Source organism: Meles meles, chromosome X (assembly GCF_922984935.1).
Source record: "Meles meles chromosome X, mMelMel3.1 paternal haplotype, whole genome shotgun sequence".
Classification (NCBI taxonomy): domain Eukaryota; kingdom Metazoa; phylum Chordata; class Mammalia; order Carnivora; family Mustelidae; genus Meles; species Meles meles.
The window spans coordinates 20019958-20038137 of record NC_060087.1 but is presented as its reverse complement, the minus strand read 5'-3'; the positions used below and the strand labels follow the sequence as shown (position 1 = coordinate 20038137).

Below are 18180 nucleotides of genomic sequence, written 5' to 3'. Positions count from 1 at the left end.
AGAATAGGGAATTCAGTTAATAATCTGTAAAAACTTTGTATAGTGACAGACAGTAGCTAAATTTATCATGGTGATTACTTCATAAGGTATATAAATGTTGAGTCACTACATTTTAATATACTGAATATACTGTACCACATATACTATACTATAATATGTAATACACTGAAACTAGTAACACTGTATGTCAACTACGCTTCAATTTAAAAAAATAATGTATAAAAACTCACTTTGGATCACTCTTCTTGATTTTGTCCTGAAAAATAATTTTTAAATAGTTTATTAGTCTTTGTTAAGATTTTGAACAGATATCCTACTCACATATTTCCTCTAATGAAGTATTCTGCCTTTAGTTGCAGGTGTACTGGAGTGGGAAAATGTCAAACACTTGATGTGACCGAAGGATAAAAACAGTTTCCTGACATAATATGAACTGGAGATTAATTTAAGCTACACTGTACATGAAATAGTTAATTTAAATAAACTGCGTGTGGAGGGGTGGCATTTTTAAAAGGTCAATCTCTGTTAAATACAGTACATGATGAAGAAAGACTGGTATTATTAGAAACTGTGTTCCTCCCCTTTTCCTTTTTCTTGTACTTGCCATCTTTCCCAAAACTGGGCATTTAATTCATCTCTTGAACTGATTATTCCCATAGTTAACCAAGTACTTTTCTTATCAAATTCCTTCTTAATGAGTAATGTCTCCTTATATTTAAAAATCTTTCTGATAATGCATTGGAATTTGGGTGGTCCTTTTTTTTTTAAGATTAAAGCATTCTTGTTTTCATGTTACTTCATTCAAGCTAGTGCTTTCCTTAGTTTTCTGGCAACGTTATATAAACCATGTATTACAGATTTAAAGTTTTTAAGCTATTTTAAATATTAAACTATGAAACATCTTAAAATTACTGTCTTGCCAGATCACCAACACAATAACTTAACTAATATTGACCCTACTTTTTCCCTTACCTACATGACCACATGCTGCTTATTATGGCTTTTCCTAAATATATTACTTTGGGTTTGCAAGGTTCTACTGACACTAACAATGTTCTCTGTATGTGTTAAACACTGGCAAAAATTATAATGCCAGGCTTTTCAACAACTATAATAAAAAAATTTTTTTAGGATTTTATTTCTTTGGCAGAGACAGAGAGCACAAGCGGGGGTGGGGAGTAGCAGGCAGAGGGACGGGGAGAAGCAGGTTCTCCACTGAGCACGGAACCTGATGTGGGGTTCCATCTCAGGACCCTGGGATCATGACCTGAGCCAAAGGCAACCGTTCACCAACTAAGTCACCCAGGTGCCCCTATAACAAAATTTGTAAATTCACAGTTGCAGAATCATGGAATGTTTTTATATTGATTTTTTGCTAAAGCAATTAGTAGTATGTTTTGTACCTTTCATAATTAAAAAAAGGAAAAAAAAAAGACCAGGCTAGACACCACAGGGATTGTTTTGCAACACACCTGCTTTCTCCTCTTTTTCTTCTTTTTATAAACCCTGTGTTGAGGGCTCACCTGCTTCTTACATGACTAACAGTGGCATGCTCCACTGAGTATCAGCTCCAGGTTAAGTATCAGCAGCATTAATTCCACCATCATTCTCTGGGGCAAAGTTAGGGAGCCAGTCAATTTATACCTCACCAAAAGAATCCAAACCTGGCTCTTTTCAGGAGTTTGGGGAGATAGCAAAATACTACTAGATAATAATCTAAAATGGGGGGGGGCAGAGACTGAGAGAAAGCACAAACATATAATCTGAAAATGATAAACACACAAAAAAATTTAAAATCTTTTAAGAAAATAGCCTATAATTCTGTGTTAGCACATTAACGAGAAATGTGTAAAGCATTATTAATTAATTAAAGAAAAACCCAATCACCATGAAATTGTTGGAAAATTTTTCTGAATAAAGGAGAAAGTGCCAAAACAGAGGAGAAAAGCTTTCACTTCCTTTTACAAAATTTTGCCATTTTTAAAAAAAAACTAACTAAAAAATGTAATCAAACCACAAACTTGATTAATTATGAATCCAAAGTGAAGTGTTTGCAAATGTGACTCATCATGTAAAAAACATGTACACACACACACACACACACACACACAGACCTTGACAAACTATGGTTATTCCGGAATTCAAGGATGGAGCCAAATAATAGCCCAAATTAATGGGTCAAAAAAGGAAAATCCTAATACTCTCAATAGATGCCAAAAAGTTGAAATTCAACATCTATTTCTGTTATATGTCGTTTTTGGCAGCATTCTCTCCAGGTTTGGGCGGGTCATAATTTAACAATTAGTCAGGATGTCTCCTTTTTTGTCCGCTTTTCATTTCCCATACTCTGGAACATCTACTTTTTATTTAAAACAAACTACTCAGGAGGCGCCAGGATAGCTCAGGGGGTTAGGTATCTGCCTTCTCCTTGGGTCTTGAGATCAGGCCCCACATCCCCACATAGGGTTCCCTGGCTTGGCAAGGAGTCTACTTCTCCTTCTCCCTCTGCCTATCCCCCTGCTCCCGCTCACTTGTGGAATAAATCTTAAAAAATATATTAAAAAAAAAAATACCCTGTTACACTGTAATATAAAGATTTTTTTTAAAGGTTTTATTTTTAAGTATTCTCTGTACCCAATATGGCGCTCAAACTCACAATCCCAAGATCAAGGGTCACATACTGTACCTACTGAGCCAGCCAGGTAGCCCAGAAAGGTCATTTTCCTAACAGTTAAAAAATACAATAGGAATGGAGTGCCTGGGTTGCCCAGTCCGTTAAACATTTGACTTCGGCTCAGGTCATAATCTCAGGGTCCTGGGATCAAGCCCGTGGAAGAGAGCCCACATCACCCCACCTTGGGCTCCAGGGTCTGTGCTCAGCAGGAGTCGGCTTGTCCCTCTGCCCCTCCCCCAGCTCATGCTCACTTGTGCACATGGGGTCTCTCTCTCAAATAAATAAAATCTTTTTAAAAAAACACAACAGGAACGAAACACAAATACATGCTACAACATGGATGATCTTTGGAAAGAATATGCTAAGTGACAGAAGCCAGAAACGAAAGATCATGTATTAAATGTCAAGAATAGGCAAATACATACAGATAGAAAGTAGATTAGTGGTTGTGATGGGTAGGAGTTAGTGACAATGATTGCTAATGGGCACAGGGTTCCTTTTGGGAGTGATAAAATGCCCTAAAATTAGTGGTGATGGTTGCACAACTCTGGATTTACTAAAAACCACTGAATTGTACATTTTTAAAGGGTGAATTTTATAAAACTTTTATAAATTATAAAAAACACAAGTATAAGCAAATCTTAGACTAGTGCATGTTACACAACATGTTTTTGGATAGGAGAATGATGTATGAACTTATAATAAAAAGACATTGATTCAATTAAGGTAAACCATTAAAAGTATTCCTTCTAAAGTCAATGAAAACAAGGACACCCTGGGGTGCCCGGGTGGCTCAGTCGCTTAAGTAAGGGACTCATAATTTTGCCTCAGGTCATGATCTCAGAGTCATGAGTCTGAGTCCAGCACAGAGCTCAGCACTGGGCGTGCAGCCTGCTTAAGATCATCTATCTCCCTCTCCCTCTGTCCCTCCCCACCAACTCCCTAACCCTCTCACAAAAGACAAGTACACCCAGTAACAGTATTATTAAGATTACATGAGGATTTATAGCCAATGTAATTAGGTAAGAGAATATGATGCAAACCACAATTATTTAAAAGAAATTATACTTATTTAAATATGATCTAACTATGAAGTCCAAAGGAATCAACTGAAAAACCACCATTAGTATGGTTTTATGGTGTGATGGTACAAAATTAATAGACTTGAAGACAAAAGTTTTCTTACATAACACATTTAAATCTCATTGATAAAAATACTTGAAAACTCTAAGTGTGATTAAAAAACACAAATATATAGATAAATCAATCTTGCTCTTCAAACCCACAACTATATTGTCAATTAATCTTTGACAAAGTGGGAAAGAATATGCAATGGGAAAAAAGTCTCTCTAATAAATGGGGTTAGGAAAATTGGACAGTTGCAAGCTAAAGAATGAAAACTGGACCACTTTCTTACACCACACATAAAAATAAACTGAAAATGGATGAAAGACTTAAATGTGAGAAATGAAAACATTAAAATCTAGAAGAAAACACAAGCGGTTAACTTCTTCGACATAGGCAACAGCAACTTCTTTCTAGATACGTCTCCTGAGGCAAGGGAAACAACAGCAAAAGTAAACTGTTGGGACATGATCAAAATAAAAAGCTCCTGCACAGCAAAGGAAACAATCAACAAAGCTAAAAGGCAAACTACAGAATGGGAGAAGATATTTGCAAATAATATGTTTGATAAAGGGTAAGTATCCAAAATATATAAAGAACTTATAAACCTCAACACCCAAAACAAATAATCCAATTAAAAAATGGGCAGAAGACACAAAGAGACACCTTTCCAAAGAAAACATACAGATGGAGAGTAGACACATCAAAAGATTCTCAACATCACTGATCATTAGGAAAAAATATAAATCAAAACTACAATGAGATATCACCTCACATCTGTCAGAGTGGATAAAATCAACAACAGAAGAAACAATAGGTGTTGGTGCAGATGTGGAGAAAGGGGAACCCTCTTTGCACTGTTGGTGGGAATACAAACTGGTACAGCCACAGTGGAAAACAGTATGGAGGTTTCTCAAAAAGTTAAAAATAGAACTATGCTATGATCTGGCAAATGCAATAGGTATCTACCCAAATACAAAAATACTAATTCAAAGGCATACATGCATTCCAATGTTTATAGCAGCATTATCTACAATAGCCAAATTATGGAAACAGCCCAAGTGTCCATCAACTGATGAATGGATAATGATGTGGTATATATACACAATGGAATATTACTCAGCCATAAAAAAGAATGACATCTTGTCATTTGCAATGACACGGAAAGAGCTAGAGTACTGTGTTAAGCGAAATAGGTCAGAGAAAGACAAATACCATTTCATTCATATGTGGAATTTAAGAAATTAAAAAAAAACAGCAAAGGGGAAGAAGAGAGGCAAACAAAGAAACATGTAAAAAAAAAAGATTTATGTACATATGTATGTATGTATTTATTTTGAGAGGTGGAACGTGGAGCATGGGCGGGGGGGGGGGGCAGGACGTGGGCGCAGGGCACAGAGGAAGAGGGAGAGAGAGAGAGAATCCCAAGCAGACTCCCTGCTGAGTGTGGAGCCTGACATGGGTCTTAACCTCACAACCCTTAGATCATGACCTGAGCCAAAACCAAGAGTCGGACGCCCAAATGATTCAGCCACCCAGGTGCCCCAAGAAATAGATTCTTAACTGTAGAGAAAAAACTGATGGTTACAAGACGGGAGGTGGGTGGGGGGATGGGTTAAGTAAGTGTTGGGGAGTATGCAGTGTTCTTGCTGTGATGTGCACCAGGTGTTATATGGAAGTGCTGAATCACCACACAGTACTTGTGAAACTATTATTACACTGCATGTAACCTAAATGGAATTTGAATAAAAACTTTTTAAAAAGTCTTGTTCTTTAGTATGTTGAATAGTATCAATTCTCTATTAACCTCTACATTCAATCAAAATCCCAATACACTTTTGTTGTAAATCAGCTGACCTTCCATATGTAGGTCTTCTTTCAGACTGTTCTATTCTACTGATCAATCTGGCTTTCTGCCCGCTGTTTTAATCACTGTAACTTTATAATGAGGCTTGATATATAGTATTGTAAGTCTTCCAACTTTTTTTCAAGATTGCCTTTGCTATTCCAGGCCGTTTGCATTTCCATATACATTTGAGAATTGATCCAAAAAAAAAAAAAAAAAAAAAAAAGTCCTGTTGGGGTTTTGCTTGGCATTGCAGCAAATCCCTACATATCACAACTGACCTGTTCGTAATGCTGATACTTCCAATCCACGGATGTCGTATCTCTCCCCACTAACTTAGTTCTTCTACTTCTCAGTAAAGCTTTTACTGAAGGTCTTAGTATGTTTTTACTTACATTCCGGTTAACACATAGTGCAATATTAGTTTCAGGTACACAATACGGTCATTCAACATTTCCATACAACACAGGGTGCTCATCACAAATGCACTCCTTAATCCCCATCACCTGTTTAGCTTCCCTCCCCACCCACCTCCCCTCTGGTAACCATCAATTTATTGTCTACAGTTAAGACTCTATTTCTTGGTTTGCCTCTTTTTCCCCCTCTGCGCCTTTGCTTCTTAAAATTCTACGTATGAGTGAAATCATATGGTTATTTGTCTTTCTCTGACTTATTTCACTTAGCTTAATACTCTCTAGCTCTATCCATGTCGTTGCAAATGACAAGATGTCATTCTTTTTGATGGCTGAGTAATAAGTACTGGCTCTTAAATTTGATTTTCATTGTTTATTGTCAGTATAGAGAAATATGGTTAATTTTTACATATCAATCAATACTAACAACTATAATGCAATAATATATAAATAAATGTCACAGAGACAAGAGAAAAAAAATCCCATAGATTTAAAAACAAAGTTCTAAATAATTCACTGGGCAATAGGAAAGTTATGAAAATCACAATATATTTAGAACTAAATAAAAATGAATTCATGTCAAAATCACAGCATCTAGTTATAGTTCACAGAAAATTTATAATTTTAAAGGCATATTAGGAGCACAGATTAAATACTAATAAGCGAAACCTTCAAATTAAATTTTTTAAAATATCAGAATAAATGCAAATAAAGTAGAAGGAAAGAAATATTACGCATATCAGTGGGAACAGAAAGGATCAATAAAAGTGCTATTTGGAAAGCCTTAATAATATAGACAAGTTACTGGCAGTATTGGTCAGGAAAAAAAGAAACGAATTAATGAAATTAATAATTTAAAGTCATTATAGAAGCCTGTACTTTATACCAGTATATTTGAAATTTTATATTCTTCTAAAATATTGTTCCTTTTATGTAACAAGAAACAAGAAAAGCCAAAAAGACTTATCATCATGAAACTATATCAAAAACCAAATCACAAAAAAAACCAGTTTCAAAGATGAATTCTAACTTTCAAGAAAACAGAGCATCTCCATTAAATACAATCTGTTTCAAAATATAACCCATCTTATGAAGTTAGCATAAGCTTGCTATGGAAACAAAAGTAAGACTACACCAAAAAGGAAAAGTACTTGGCAATAACAAAGGAATGCAAATATCCAGGGCATCCAAACACAGTTTGAAACAGAAAATCTAGGGATGTCTGGGTGGCTCAGTTGGTTAAGGTTCTGACTCTTGATCTCAGCTCAGGTCTTGATCTCAGGGTCTTGAGTTCAAGCCCTGCGTTGGGCTCCACAGTGGCATGGAGCCTACACTAAAAAAAATATATTAATGCAATTCATCACACCAACAGATGCAGCAAAGGCACTAAAAAAAAAAAATCAATTGTTCAAGACGAAAATTCTAAAATGATCAGTAGAAAATAAATAATATCTATTCCCTCCCAAAAAAACCCCACTACAGCATGATATGCAATGACAAAATATTAGAAGCACTCCATTAAAGTACCTAGAGAAGGATGCCTGATACCAGTGCTTCCATTCAACACTGTGCTAAATGCATTAGTCAATGCAGTTTCAGAAAAAAATAATGAAACAGGGGGCAAAATCTAATGGTAAATAAGAAATAAAACCTCCACTAATCACACTCAACTACTTAGAAAATACAAAATTATAAACTATTATCTGCATGTTTCATTCAATCTAAAGATACTACCAACTGTAAGATACACTGTTGTTTTACATACAACTACAAAAAAACACTGCCAATTAAACCAATGCCACACTTTTTTATCTAGAATTTTCATTTTAGATTGAGACTATTCTTTTAGACTTAAACGTATTTTATCATATCTTGCACATATACAGGAAGAAAAATAAAAGCAAAACTTTCCTATATAACTTTCCTAAAACTTCACATTCAAGGTCCTACTATGGATTGCTTTTCTACTCAAAGCTATCCAATCTTTCTTAACAATATTGTCCTCGGCCGACAGGAGTTTTAGTGACACAGCATTTCTTAAGATGCTCCACTATTATCTGTGGGATTTTCTTTCCAGTCAGACATTCACTTCACAATTTCTTCTGCCTCAGTTGTAGTGTTTGGCATGAAGTAACAACACAACAATGTACATGCTCATTTAAGTAACGACAAAACGAAGAGTGTTGAGCAAGTGCGTGCAAGTGTATGCAATGAAAACTACATCATGACTGCTGCCTGAATGACAGTGATTATAACGTGACCTACCGAAAACCTATTTTGATTTTATAAATTCTAAAATATTGGGGGGGGCATCTCAGAATCTATGAAATACAGTAAGAGCAAAGATCAGCAAGGTTACATGATGAATATACCTAAATCCATAGCATTCCCTATGCATTAGCAATAACGAAATAAAAATAACTAATAATAAAACCTATTCACAACGAAAACTGCAGAGTATCTAGCAAAAAAACAAGTTGTGCAAGAGCTTTATGAAAAGCAGCAGAGCATGCTCAGATTCAAATTCCAGCTCCACTACTTAGCATGTATCTATGCGTCTATATATTTATTCTGTAAATTTGATGCAAATACAATAAAAGTCCAACAGTTTTTCATAGACATTGACAAACTGACACCTCCCCCAAAAAAATAGCTTTAAAAGTTTTGAAGAGAGAAGAACATATTATTAAAAAAAAAAAAAAAGATTTAGTTATAAAGCTGTCACTTTTAAGTCAGAGTGGTACAGACATAGAAAGTCAAACAGACCAATGGAATCAGAAGACAGAAACTAGAAACAGATGTGTATACATGAGAATACAATAAACCTCAGGAGTTTCATTATAAATCAGTGCAGAGAATGGCTGAATTACTCAATGAATCCATATTAAAAAAAATAAAATTAGATCCCCAAATCATACAATAGAGAAAAAATTTCAGATGAATTAATGACCCAAATATTAAAAAGTATCAGTATGACCTTGGGGTAAAGGAAGAACTTCTTGCATATACAAAAAGACATAAGCCATCAATGAAAAAACACAGAAAACTGGCTACCTTCACATTAAAAAATCCTACACAAACAAGCTAAAAGATAAACCACAGGCTAAGAAATGGTATTTTCAGTATGTATAATTACAAATCATTAGTATTCAGAATATAAAAAGAATATCCATCAACCAATGAGAAAAAGAAACAACCCAACAGAAAAATGGACCCAAAGGTAAAAATAAGCAAGTCACAGAAAATTCAAATGGTCAATAAATACACAGGGGAAAAAAGCTCAACCTCAACAGTAATCTAAGAGAAATGCAAAGTGAAAACAGCAATGAGATACAATTTATACTCAACAGATTGGAAAAAATCGCAAAAGCTAATCTTTTGGCAGTAGTCTCCAGAAATAGAGGCTCACACGCAGCTGGTGGGAGTGTCAAATGGAACACAATTTGATGATTCGGCAATTCCCAGTAAAGTCGACAAACGCACACTCTTGAATGTAGCAATTCTACATCTATAATCTCAAGAGAGAAGAACACCCTGTAAGGATGTTCACAGCAGCACTGTTTGAAACTGCACAAAACTACAAACAACATAATGGCCCCTCCAAAGAAGAGATAAATAAACCATAGTATATTTATACATTGAAATACAAGTATAATGAACTAGATCAGTAGTTTTCAAACTTCTTGGTATCAGGACCCCCTACATTTTTAAAAATTGAGGACCCCAAACAGTTTTTCTTTATGTGTATTGTATCTATAGATACTTACATTAGAAATCCAATCTGAGACATTTAAAAATATTAATTCATTAAAAACAAGCCAACTGTACTTAAACACTTATTTTAAAATAATTTTTCAAAACAAAAAAACAAGTGAAGAGAGTATTATTTTACATTTCTTCAAATCTCTTTAAAGATAGGCTTGATAGAGGACAGCTGGATTCCCATAAATGCTTCTGTGTTCAACCTATTATGACATCACGTATCATGTAGCCTCTGTACAGCACTCACACAGAGCACACAAGAATGCGGCGAAAAGAATTTTCTGGATCCCTGGGAATTCCCAGAGCACACTCTGAGAACTCCTGAACTAGATCCACACACAAAATGGAAAAACCTCAAAAACACAATTTTAAGTGAAAAAAATACATGAGATGACACACACAGTATGATACCATTTATGTAAAGTTAAAACATAAAAACCAATACCTGATAATGGTTTTGGTACATATATATTAGGACAATTGTTATTTCTTGCAAAGACAAGACAGGAATGGGATGGGGGGCACTCTTTAAATGGATCTGTGAAAGTTTCTTTCTTTAAACAAACAAAAAAAGTTATGAAGCAAATATGTAATAAACTATTAAGTTCTGGGTGATCCTTGCTTTTCAGGAGTTCTGAAATATTTCACAATTTAAAAATTTAAAATATATTTTTAAAAATCCTATACCTATGTCTCATTGAATTTTTCTTAAAGTGTGCCTCCTCTGAATAAAATATAGTTATGAGATACCTGGATTTTTAAAGATTTGGGGTGCCTGGGTGGCTCAGTAGGTTGAGCATCTGCCTTTGGCTCATGTCACAATCCGGGGGTCCTGGGATCAGTCCCACATCGGGCTCCCTTGCTTCCCCCTCCCCCCAACTCGTGTTTGCTAGCTCTCTCTCACAAATAAATAAAAATACTCAAAAAAAAAAATTATTTATTTGAGAGAGAAAGCATACCCTAGCAGGACGAGCACGGGGAGAGGGAGAGAGAATCTCAAGCTGACTCCACACCGAGCACGGAGTCCAATGCAAGGATTGGTCCCAGGACCACGAGGCCATGACCGGAGCCAAAACCAAGAGTCGGACAATTAACTGATTATGCCACCCAGGCACCCTGAGATATCTGGATTTTTACTGTAAAAAGTTGTTTGGAAAAATAACTTGAAAAAAAAAAAAAAAGAAAAGAAAAGAAAAAGAAAAATTTGAGAGGAGTAAGAACTGATTGGCCATAATGACCCCAAAAAGTTAAGCAGTGGGGGTGGGATTACCCAGCTCATGTAGTGTGCCTTAATATGTATACTCCTTAGTCAAAGGACACACAGATTAGATGCTTTAATACCTGAAAACTAATCAACTACAAAAAGTTTTCTATAACCAACAACTGAGATCATTGTTTTCAGAGACAATGACCATGTGCCAGGTACTGCTCGAGGATAATAAAAGAGAACCTGTCTCTACAATCAGAGCTCAGAAAAGATGACAAAAATATAAACATACAGTTAAAAATATAATAGGTCAAATGCTAAATTAAAGTTGCCCACACTGATATGAGACAAAGAAGAAAACCAGATAAATTTGGTTTCAGCCATGCTGAGACAGTAACACACCTGGGTAGAGATGGTCAGGAGGCAACTGGAAATGCTAGATGAGAAACTACAAGAGGGTGGGCATGGTAAAGGGACATTCAAACCAAGGGAGAAGATTCAAGAAAAAGGACAGAGAATTGACCTTGAGGGAAATCCCATGACAGAAGACCGAGAAGGCACAGAAAATTTCTGAAACAAAGAACACTTTTATTCGATACATCCAATGACATCTTCTGAAAGTTTCCCAATTTCGGAAATGGTGGATTCAGGAGTAAGTGCAATGAAAAGAAATAAAAGTACTGGTGAAGGGAACGAGAAGACAAGTGAGGTTTTTGTAAGATGAGCAAACCTAGGAGTGTTTCTAAGGAGTGGGAAAGGCACCAGCATAGGGGTAATGATGCAAGCAGCAGAATCACTGAAAGAGCCTCGTAGGCGGAACGGTTGTGGGCCTGAAGGAGGCCAATTCTTTCAGCAGCGAAAGAACTGGAGGAAAGCCTAGGTAGAGAGAGAGGAAGAGTATACAGGGGAAAGGAAGGAAACTCAAATGCTTAGATCAGATTGTTGTCTATCTTTCTGGTTTAAGTAAGAGATGAGGTAATCTCTGTGAGGCTGAGGGGTTTCAAGGATGGGTGGAGGAGTTTGAGAGTCAAAAAATAGTCTGGAATCGTCAGTGTACACAAACACAAATAACACAAGCAAGGTCATCAATGACAATTATGAGTCCCGATGGGGTTAGAGAGGAAGCATTTACGAGGAGCGATGTGGGGGGGACAAAATTTTTTTAATGCACTGTGGGTATGTTTTGTTTAAAAAAAAAAGGAAACTTGAACTTATCCAAAATATACGCATAAATTAAGAACACCTCATTTATCCAAAATGGTTGGGTAGTAAAGTGTTACACCAGTCAGTTTTCCAGATCATCAAGGTCTACCCTTTCAAGCAAAAACATTCAATACTTAATGGTATCCGACAGAAATCCTTCTGAACTACACATGATCTGTCTTCTTGACTACACAAGTTGAATCTCAATGTTAACCACCTACTCCTGCTGTACTGTGTGTGCAGCTAGACAGTGCTCTCTTTTTTACAGCTCTTCTATGTCTTTCCCAGCTGTCAAGATAGAAAGCAACTGGTTCTTCTAAGTTTATGTTTATCCTTACCACCTCAACAACCACAGCCCACTTGCTTAGCAAGTTGCTTCTAGTCAGCCTCCTACAATGCAGTGTTCTCCAACTTTTCTAAACCATGGCCCCTTATGATAAACATGAGAATCTTCAGTTCCCTTCTGTCCTCTTATGGAGCACCAGTGCTCTGACCCCTTGCAGTCCAGGAAAATGGAAAAACTGAAACAACTTCCTAGTGAATACTTACACTGCCTATAGATTTAGATCATAGGATTCTAGGAAACACACTCCCCACACGTCCCTCTAGGACAGTCAAGTATTAATCAAAAGATGAGCAAGTTTAGCTTAGCAAACAGCCTTAGTCCCCTCTCAAACAAAAGGGTAGTTACTCTCACCAGGCGAACAGGGATTGCCAAAGGCCATGTGAAGGCTGCTGTCTTTTTAGTAATCTTTCTTCTAACTTTTCAAACTGACTTCTTAAAAAAATCACCATGAAAATACTTACAGGTTCATTGCTCCTCATCTTAAGTAACCCAGAGCACTAAGGCTGCAATTTTCAACCACGGTAAATGAGAAGTTAGAAACCTCTCACTCTTTGTTTACTACAGAAATTACATCTTAGAACTAAACGTTATTTGGAGAAGTTAATACAAACCAATCATTGAAAAAATAGCAGAACTGGCTTAACTTCCAAACAGTTTCGATAATCATTCAGGCAGTGAAAACACTGATCCACTTGCTACTCTCATTATTTCTCAACTCTGAAACTTTTCCTAGGTCCAATGGAACTGGTAAGTAAATATAAACCCCAGCTCAGGTGTATCACCATCCTTCTACGTGAGGGCTTCCCTGGGTAGCCCGATCATATAAGCCCCCCCACCTGGCAAGCAAGCTCTTCCATCTTTTCTAGCCAGGATTCCCACCACCCTCCTACCTTCCCCATCGACTCCTGCCAAACTACAAATACTTGCTGCTTGTTTTTAGCTTTGTTTTTTGGTTTTTTTCCCACATACTAATTTGTAAAGAATCTTCACCCTTGAAATGTCCTTTCCCCAGCCCCCACCTCTGCTTAACAAATTCCTACCCATCCTTAAGTAACTTCAAAATGTCACCTACTTCAGAAACCCTTTCCTCATGCTCCACATAGAAACTCTGCCTTCCTCTGCTACCCCAGTAATTGGCTGTACCTTTCCCGCAGCACTTGAGCGCAATCCACCACGTCTCCTCCGTCTCTGAACAACGAACTTCTTGCAGCCACCGTCTGCATTACAAGAACCTTTCTAATCTTTCTTATCAGCCAACGCAGTCCATCAGTAACACTGGGTTCCAAGTTTGCGGGGGAGTTGTACAGTGTGCAATCAAAAAGTCCTTTAAGGGACAGGATGCCACCTAAGAATTTTTCAATTCAAATAAACTAAAAATCATAGCAAGCAGAGGAACAAAACTGCAACACTAAGAAAATAAAACTTTCTGCCCGTCTTACTCCTCAAAAAAAAAAAAAAGTTAATACCAACAGATCTAATAGCTTAAAACTAAAATAAAAATTAAAATTAAAATAGCTTATAAACTAATAGCTTAAACGGACCTTTTCAAGAAAGTTGTTTTCAAATAAATGAGTTGAAAAGACTCCTTTAAAAATTTATTCGTTTTCGCGCTGTGCAAATTACACTTTTCCCCCTGCTGGATAAAGGAGTGATGAGAACTTCTTTCCTATCGAATTTTATTTTTATTTCTTTATTCAGGTACTAGAGAAAGCAGTGAGTGTTGGAAAACCGCATCAAGGGCACCATAACAGCCACGTACAACGCTGAGTAAAAATACAATGTCGTGGGGTTCCATTTGCCGTAGTGAACCCAGATGACGGGGCTGCCACCCGTCCCGACAGCCCTCGGGTTGCTACAGGAGGGGGAGAAAGGCGCACAGCCAGGGACGCTGAGGGACGAGATGGCCGCCTGCGGCAGCTCAGTTAAAATGCAGCGGAAGCAGCAGCCAGTCACGGGGCTGCGGGAGGGAGGGCAGCAAGGTGGCGCTGCCGCCGAGCGCCCAGAGCCTGAGCGCCCATCATGGCGGCAAGGGCAATGGCCGCTGTGGGGAGTGAGCACGCCCCCTCCGCGCGCACGCGCTGCCGTGCCGAGCCTCGGGGGCCCGTCACCGGAGCCGCCGCCGCCGCCGCACGCTCTCCGACCCCCCCTCACGGGCTGTAGCGGAATTTTCTCTTCAGACGCCGCCTTCAAGATGGCGGCTCCCCCTCCCGACAACCCCCTCAATCGTCCCCTGCAGCAGGCGCCGAGCCGCCGCCATCTTGTCCCCCGTCCCTCCCCCCCCTCGCCGATATTTACATAGCGAAAATCGGCCCGGCCGGCCTGCGGCCTTCACCTCACGCCTGCAGCCTTCGCCTCCTTGCCAGGCCTCGCCCCCGCGCGGTGCCCCGGGCAGGCCGTGGCGCCGACCCGACGCCCCTCCGCCGCCTCCCGGGCCACCGGGCGATCCTCCCCCAACCCCCGCCCGTTCACGGAGCGCGCCTCCGCCGCCACTCGGGGCAGCCGGGCTCCTCCCCGGGCCTAACTGCGGCCTCCTCGGGGCCTGCACGCGCCGCACCGCCCGGCCTAGCGCGGAAGGGCGCCTTGCGGGCCGCCGACCAGGCCGGGACCAGGCCGCTGCGCGCGCGCTAGGCCCCACGGCCGCGGCGGCGCCCGGAACTCACCGGACGGGCGTGCGGGCGGTCGGCGACGGTGCCGGGTGCTGCAGGCCGGCCTTTCTCTGGAGCACTGGGCCGGGCTCCGGCTGGTGGGGCGGGCGGAGGGAGGGAGGAGGGGCCGAGCTCGGAGCTGACAAAAAGCGGCCCAGCTCCCCGGCACGGGCCCGCCGTCAGCACGTCACGTCACCGCCCGGGAGAGAGACCCAGGAAAATGCGGAAGGGTAGATAGGCCCCCTCCTCCGCCCGGTGTGTCCCCCCCGGCGCCCCGGGTTGGCGCCGCTCACGCTCCGCGACCGGGGAGCCCAGTGGCCTCGTTGCGGCGGGGTCTCCGGCGGCCGGAGTCTCCGTGACAGCGCCCCCCTTCTTTCCACCTCCTCCGCGCTCCCGCCCGCCGCCGCCGCTACACACGCGCCGCTGCCGCCGCCTCGGCCGTAAAGACCGCGCCGGGCCGCGGTCCTTCGACCCCGTGGAGAGGCTGGCGGCCCGCACCCGACCCGGCCTGGCCGCCCCCCCCACCACCACCATCTCCCGTGGGCCTCGGCCGCCCCCCGGGCCCTCCCCGGAGACCTACCGCCTCTCCGTGCCGGTCTTGGCCGAGGCGCCTGCTCGAGTTGTTTGCAGGGCCTCAGACCCCCGCCCGCAGTAAATGTGTTTTCTTCATCCCTGTGGCTGGAGAAGATAAATTTAGCAATCCCCGCCGTCCCCTGCCTTGGCTTAAAAAAAAAAAAAAAAAAAAAAAAAAAAAATCTGAAATAAAATGAAAAAAGTCTTGCCAGTCTAAATGGGTGTGTGGGCACGAGGAGGGGGAGAAGGGTTATCCAACAGCTACTACCAAATCGTTTATTTTTTTTAACAAGCATTCAGAGGACCTGATTTTATTAGTTTGCAGGATACAAAGATGAGGAAAAGCGTTACCTTTTCAAACTGGTTTCGCACATTGCAATGAACAGGAATTTTTAATGTATATTTTCTATATATCTATTTCAGAGTTTGGGAGCCTATGAAACCTAAGCCTTGTGTAATTGTTTTATAAATAATGAGTTTTTCAGTCTTTAGAGAGGTAGCAGAATTGAGTATAGTTGGTTTTTTACAAACTAGAACAAGCCTTTTAAAGTTTAAAAATATTTAAGGGCAAAAAAATATGTATTTGACAAACAAGCATTTATGAACTCCAAAAATGCATATTTGCATTTCCATTAAATTTTCATGCTTTCCATACTGAACTTGGGACCCAAACTATGTTTACAAGTTACTAGTTAAACGTTAAGCAATGTAATCCTTATATTAATCCACAATCTGACGTTTTTATTTCTTCAGTTCACTAAATGTTAAAAAGAGATTTTTAAACAGTAACGAACACAAAGGTTATAAAGCAAATAGCATACCGGTGTGAAGTCTCTTCAAATACAGAGGCCATGTATTTAGGTTCCTGTCATAACTTTAAAACTCCCATAATGCAAGTTGTCCTTTCCCTCAGAAATTCTACAATTATAAAATGCTTTCAAGAAGGAAAAACAAAGGTATAATAACCAGAAATCTCTGAAGACATACTGGAGGGTAATTTTCCTCTCCAGGCTTTACCTTTGGTTTTTTGCAAGAGATTAAATTTCCTTTCCAAAATGGTGAATGACAACATGTCTTCACCGTTTCTAGAAAATTGCAGTAGGTTGTGATACAGACTGTATTCACAGAAAGGTAAATAAAACTAATACTTGTCCACGTAAAATATGGGAAATAGCTTGTGTGTGCATACTAATAACTTCAAGGCGAACCATAAGAGACTATGGACTCTGAAAAACAACCTGAGGGTTTTGAAGGGTCAGGGGTGGGAGGTTGGGGGAACAGGTGGTGGGTAATAGGGAGGGCACGTACTGCATGGAGCACTGGGTGTTGTGCAACAAACAATGAATACTGTTATGCTGAAAAAATAAAAAAAATAAAAAATAAAAATAAACTGATAATCAGTGTTTTAAGTACTTTCTAAGGGCCTCCATTTAATGCTATGGTATGTCAAGAATGGGGCCTCATCACCATGTAGCTACAAGCAGCATGAATACAAAAACCTAACATCAGCATTCTTGTTAGTTCTTCCATAATTACCATCAAATACTTCTAAGTACACCAATATAAAGCACTTCAGAAAACAGTATCAGGGATTATAAAAGAAAAAGATGTTTCCTCAATTTAGAAGTCCAGAAGTAGTTTAGGTCTTTAGATTTTTCAAAAGCCCTTTACCCATTACTTTTCATACATAAGAGACTATTACCTTTGTTGGGAAACAAGGAAACAATGCCCTGGTTCTATTAATTATATTAGATAAAACTTTTTTGCGGTACAACAAATATTCTATAGCTGATTGTACAGATGAGCTCAACTATAAGTTGTCAAGAAAGGGAAAGTAATTTGTACTTTAAATCCATTTATGGAAGGCCATAACAACAGTGTATTATGAAGATCATTTTACTAGCAGTACACTCAATATAAAATACTCATGATAAAATAAAGGAACAAAGAAAGTGTAAGCAACAGAGATCAGAAATTGTTCAATCTTACAGTAACACACAAAACAGAGTCTATGAAAATATTCACACTAGGACCTGGAGGACACCTAAGATCAATGCAAGCATTTGGTAACCAAGCGGTGAGTGATTAAGGACCTGACACCTTACACTGAAGGACAGCCTATCTTGCACTGCGGCTTTTGTTCAATGTTTTGGTATTTGGGACCTATAGAATTCTGGGCACAGAGAGTAAAAAGATGTGGTGCTTGCCCTTGGGGAACTGCAAATAAGGAGGCTGTGTGTGGCAGAATAAAAACATTCTTAAGTGCTTTCATTTTCTCACTTAAATAAGCACACAGTAAAAGGAAATTTTATTTAGGTACATGGAGAGCGGAATATTTCAGAGGCATATGCTGTGAATACAGAATAGATGTTTTCAATGCAGTCAA

At 39.4% G+C, this 18180-nt stretch overlaps 2 protein-coding genes across 10 annotated transcripts in view; one reads left to right on the top strand and one right to left on the bottom strand.

The window, feature by feature from the left end:
- ZFX (zinc finger protein X-linked) overlaps positions 1–15854 on the bottom strand; it is a 56743-nt gene extending 40889 nt beyond the window's left edge. The window contains exons 1-2 of one of the 9 annotated variants that reach the window (XM_045995244.1): positions 15237–15757; positions 13720–13921 (exon numbers count right to left, since the gene is read on the bottom strand). The gene's annotated coding sequence lies outside the window, so the exon portion shown is untranslated. Of the gene's footprint in view, positions 1–230; positions 257–13719; positions 13922–14117; positions 14138–14871; positions 15000–15236; positions 15760–15801 lie in introns of those variants that run through there. The other 8 variants (XM_045995246.1, XM_045995249.1, XM_045995245.1 and 5 more) reach the window with 8 other exon arrangements.
- On the top strand, positions 14390–15876 carry LOC123934562 (basic proline-rich protein-like). Its single transcript, XM_045994726.1, has 3 exons — positions 14390–14836; positions 14940–15451; positions 15537–15876. The coding sequence occupies exons 1-3, from the start codon at positions 14390–14392 to the stop codon at positions 15874–15876; spliced, it is 1299 nt and encodes a 432-aa protein (XP_045850682.1).
- Positions 15877–18180: the final 2304 nt, after the last annotated feature.

Bases quoted from the DNA above. Each gene is read 5' to 3' on its own strand.
- LOC123934562 (XM_045994726.1), top strand. From the start codon at position 14,390: ATGACGGGGCTGCCACCCGTCCCGACAGCCCTCGGGTTGCTACAGGAG. The intron at 14,837-14,939 runs GTCCCCCGTCCC...CCTCCTTGCCAG, and splicing joins CGCCGAGCCGCCGCCATCTT to GCCTCGCCCCCGCGCGGTGC. The intron at 15,452-15,536 runs GTAGATAGGCCC...CGGGGAGCCCAG, and splicing joins ACCCAGGAAAATGCGGAAGG to TGGCCTCGTTGCGGCGGGGT.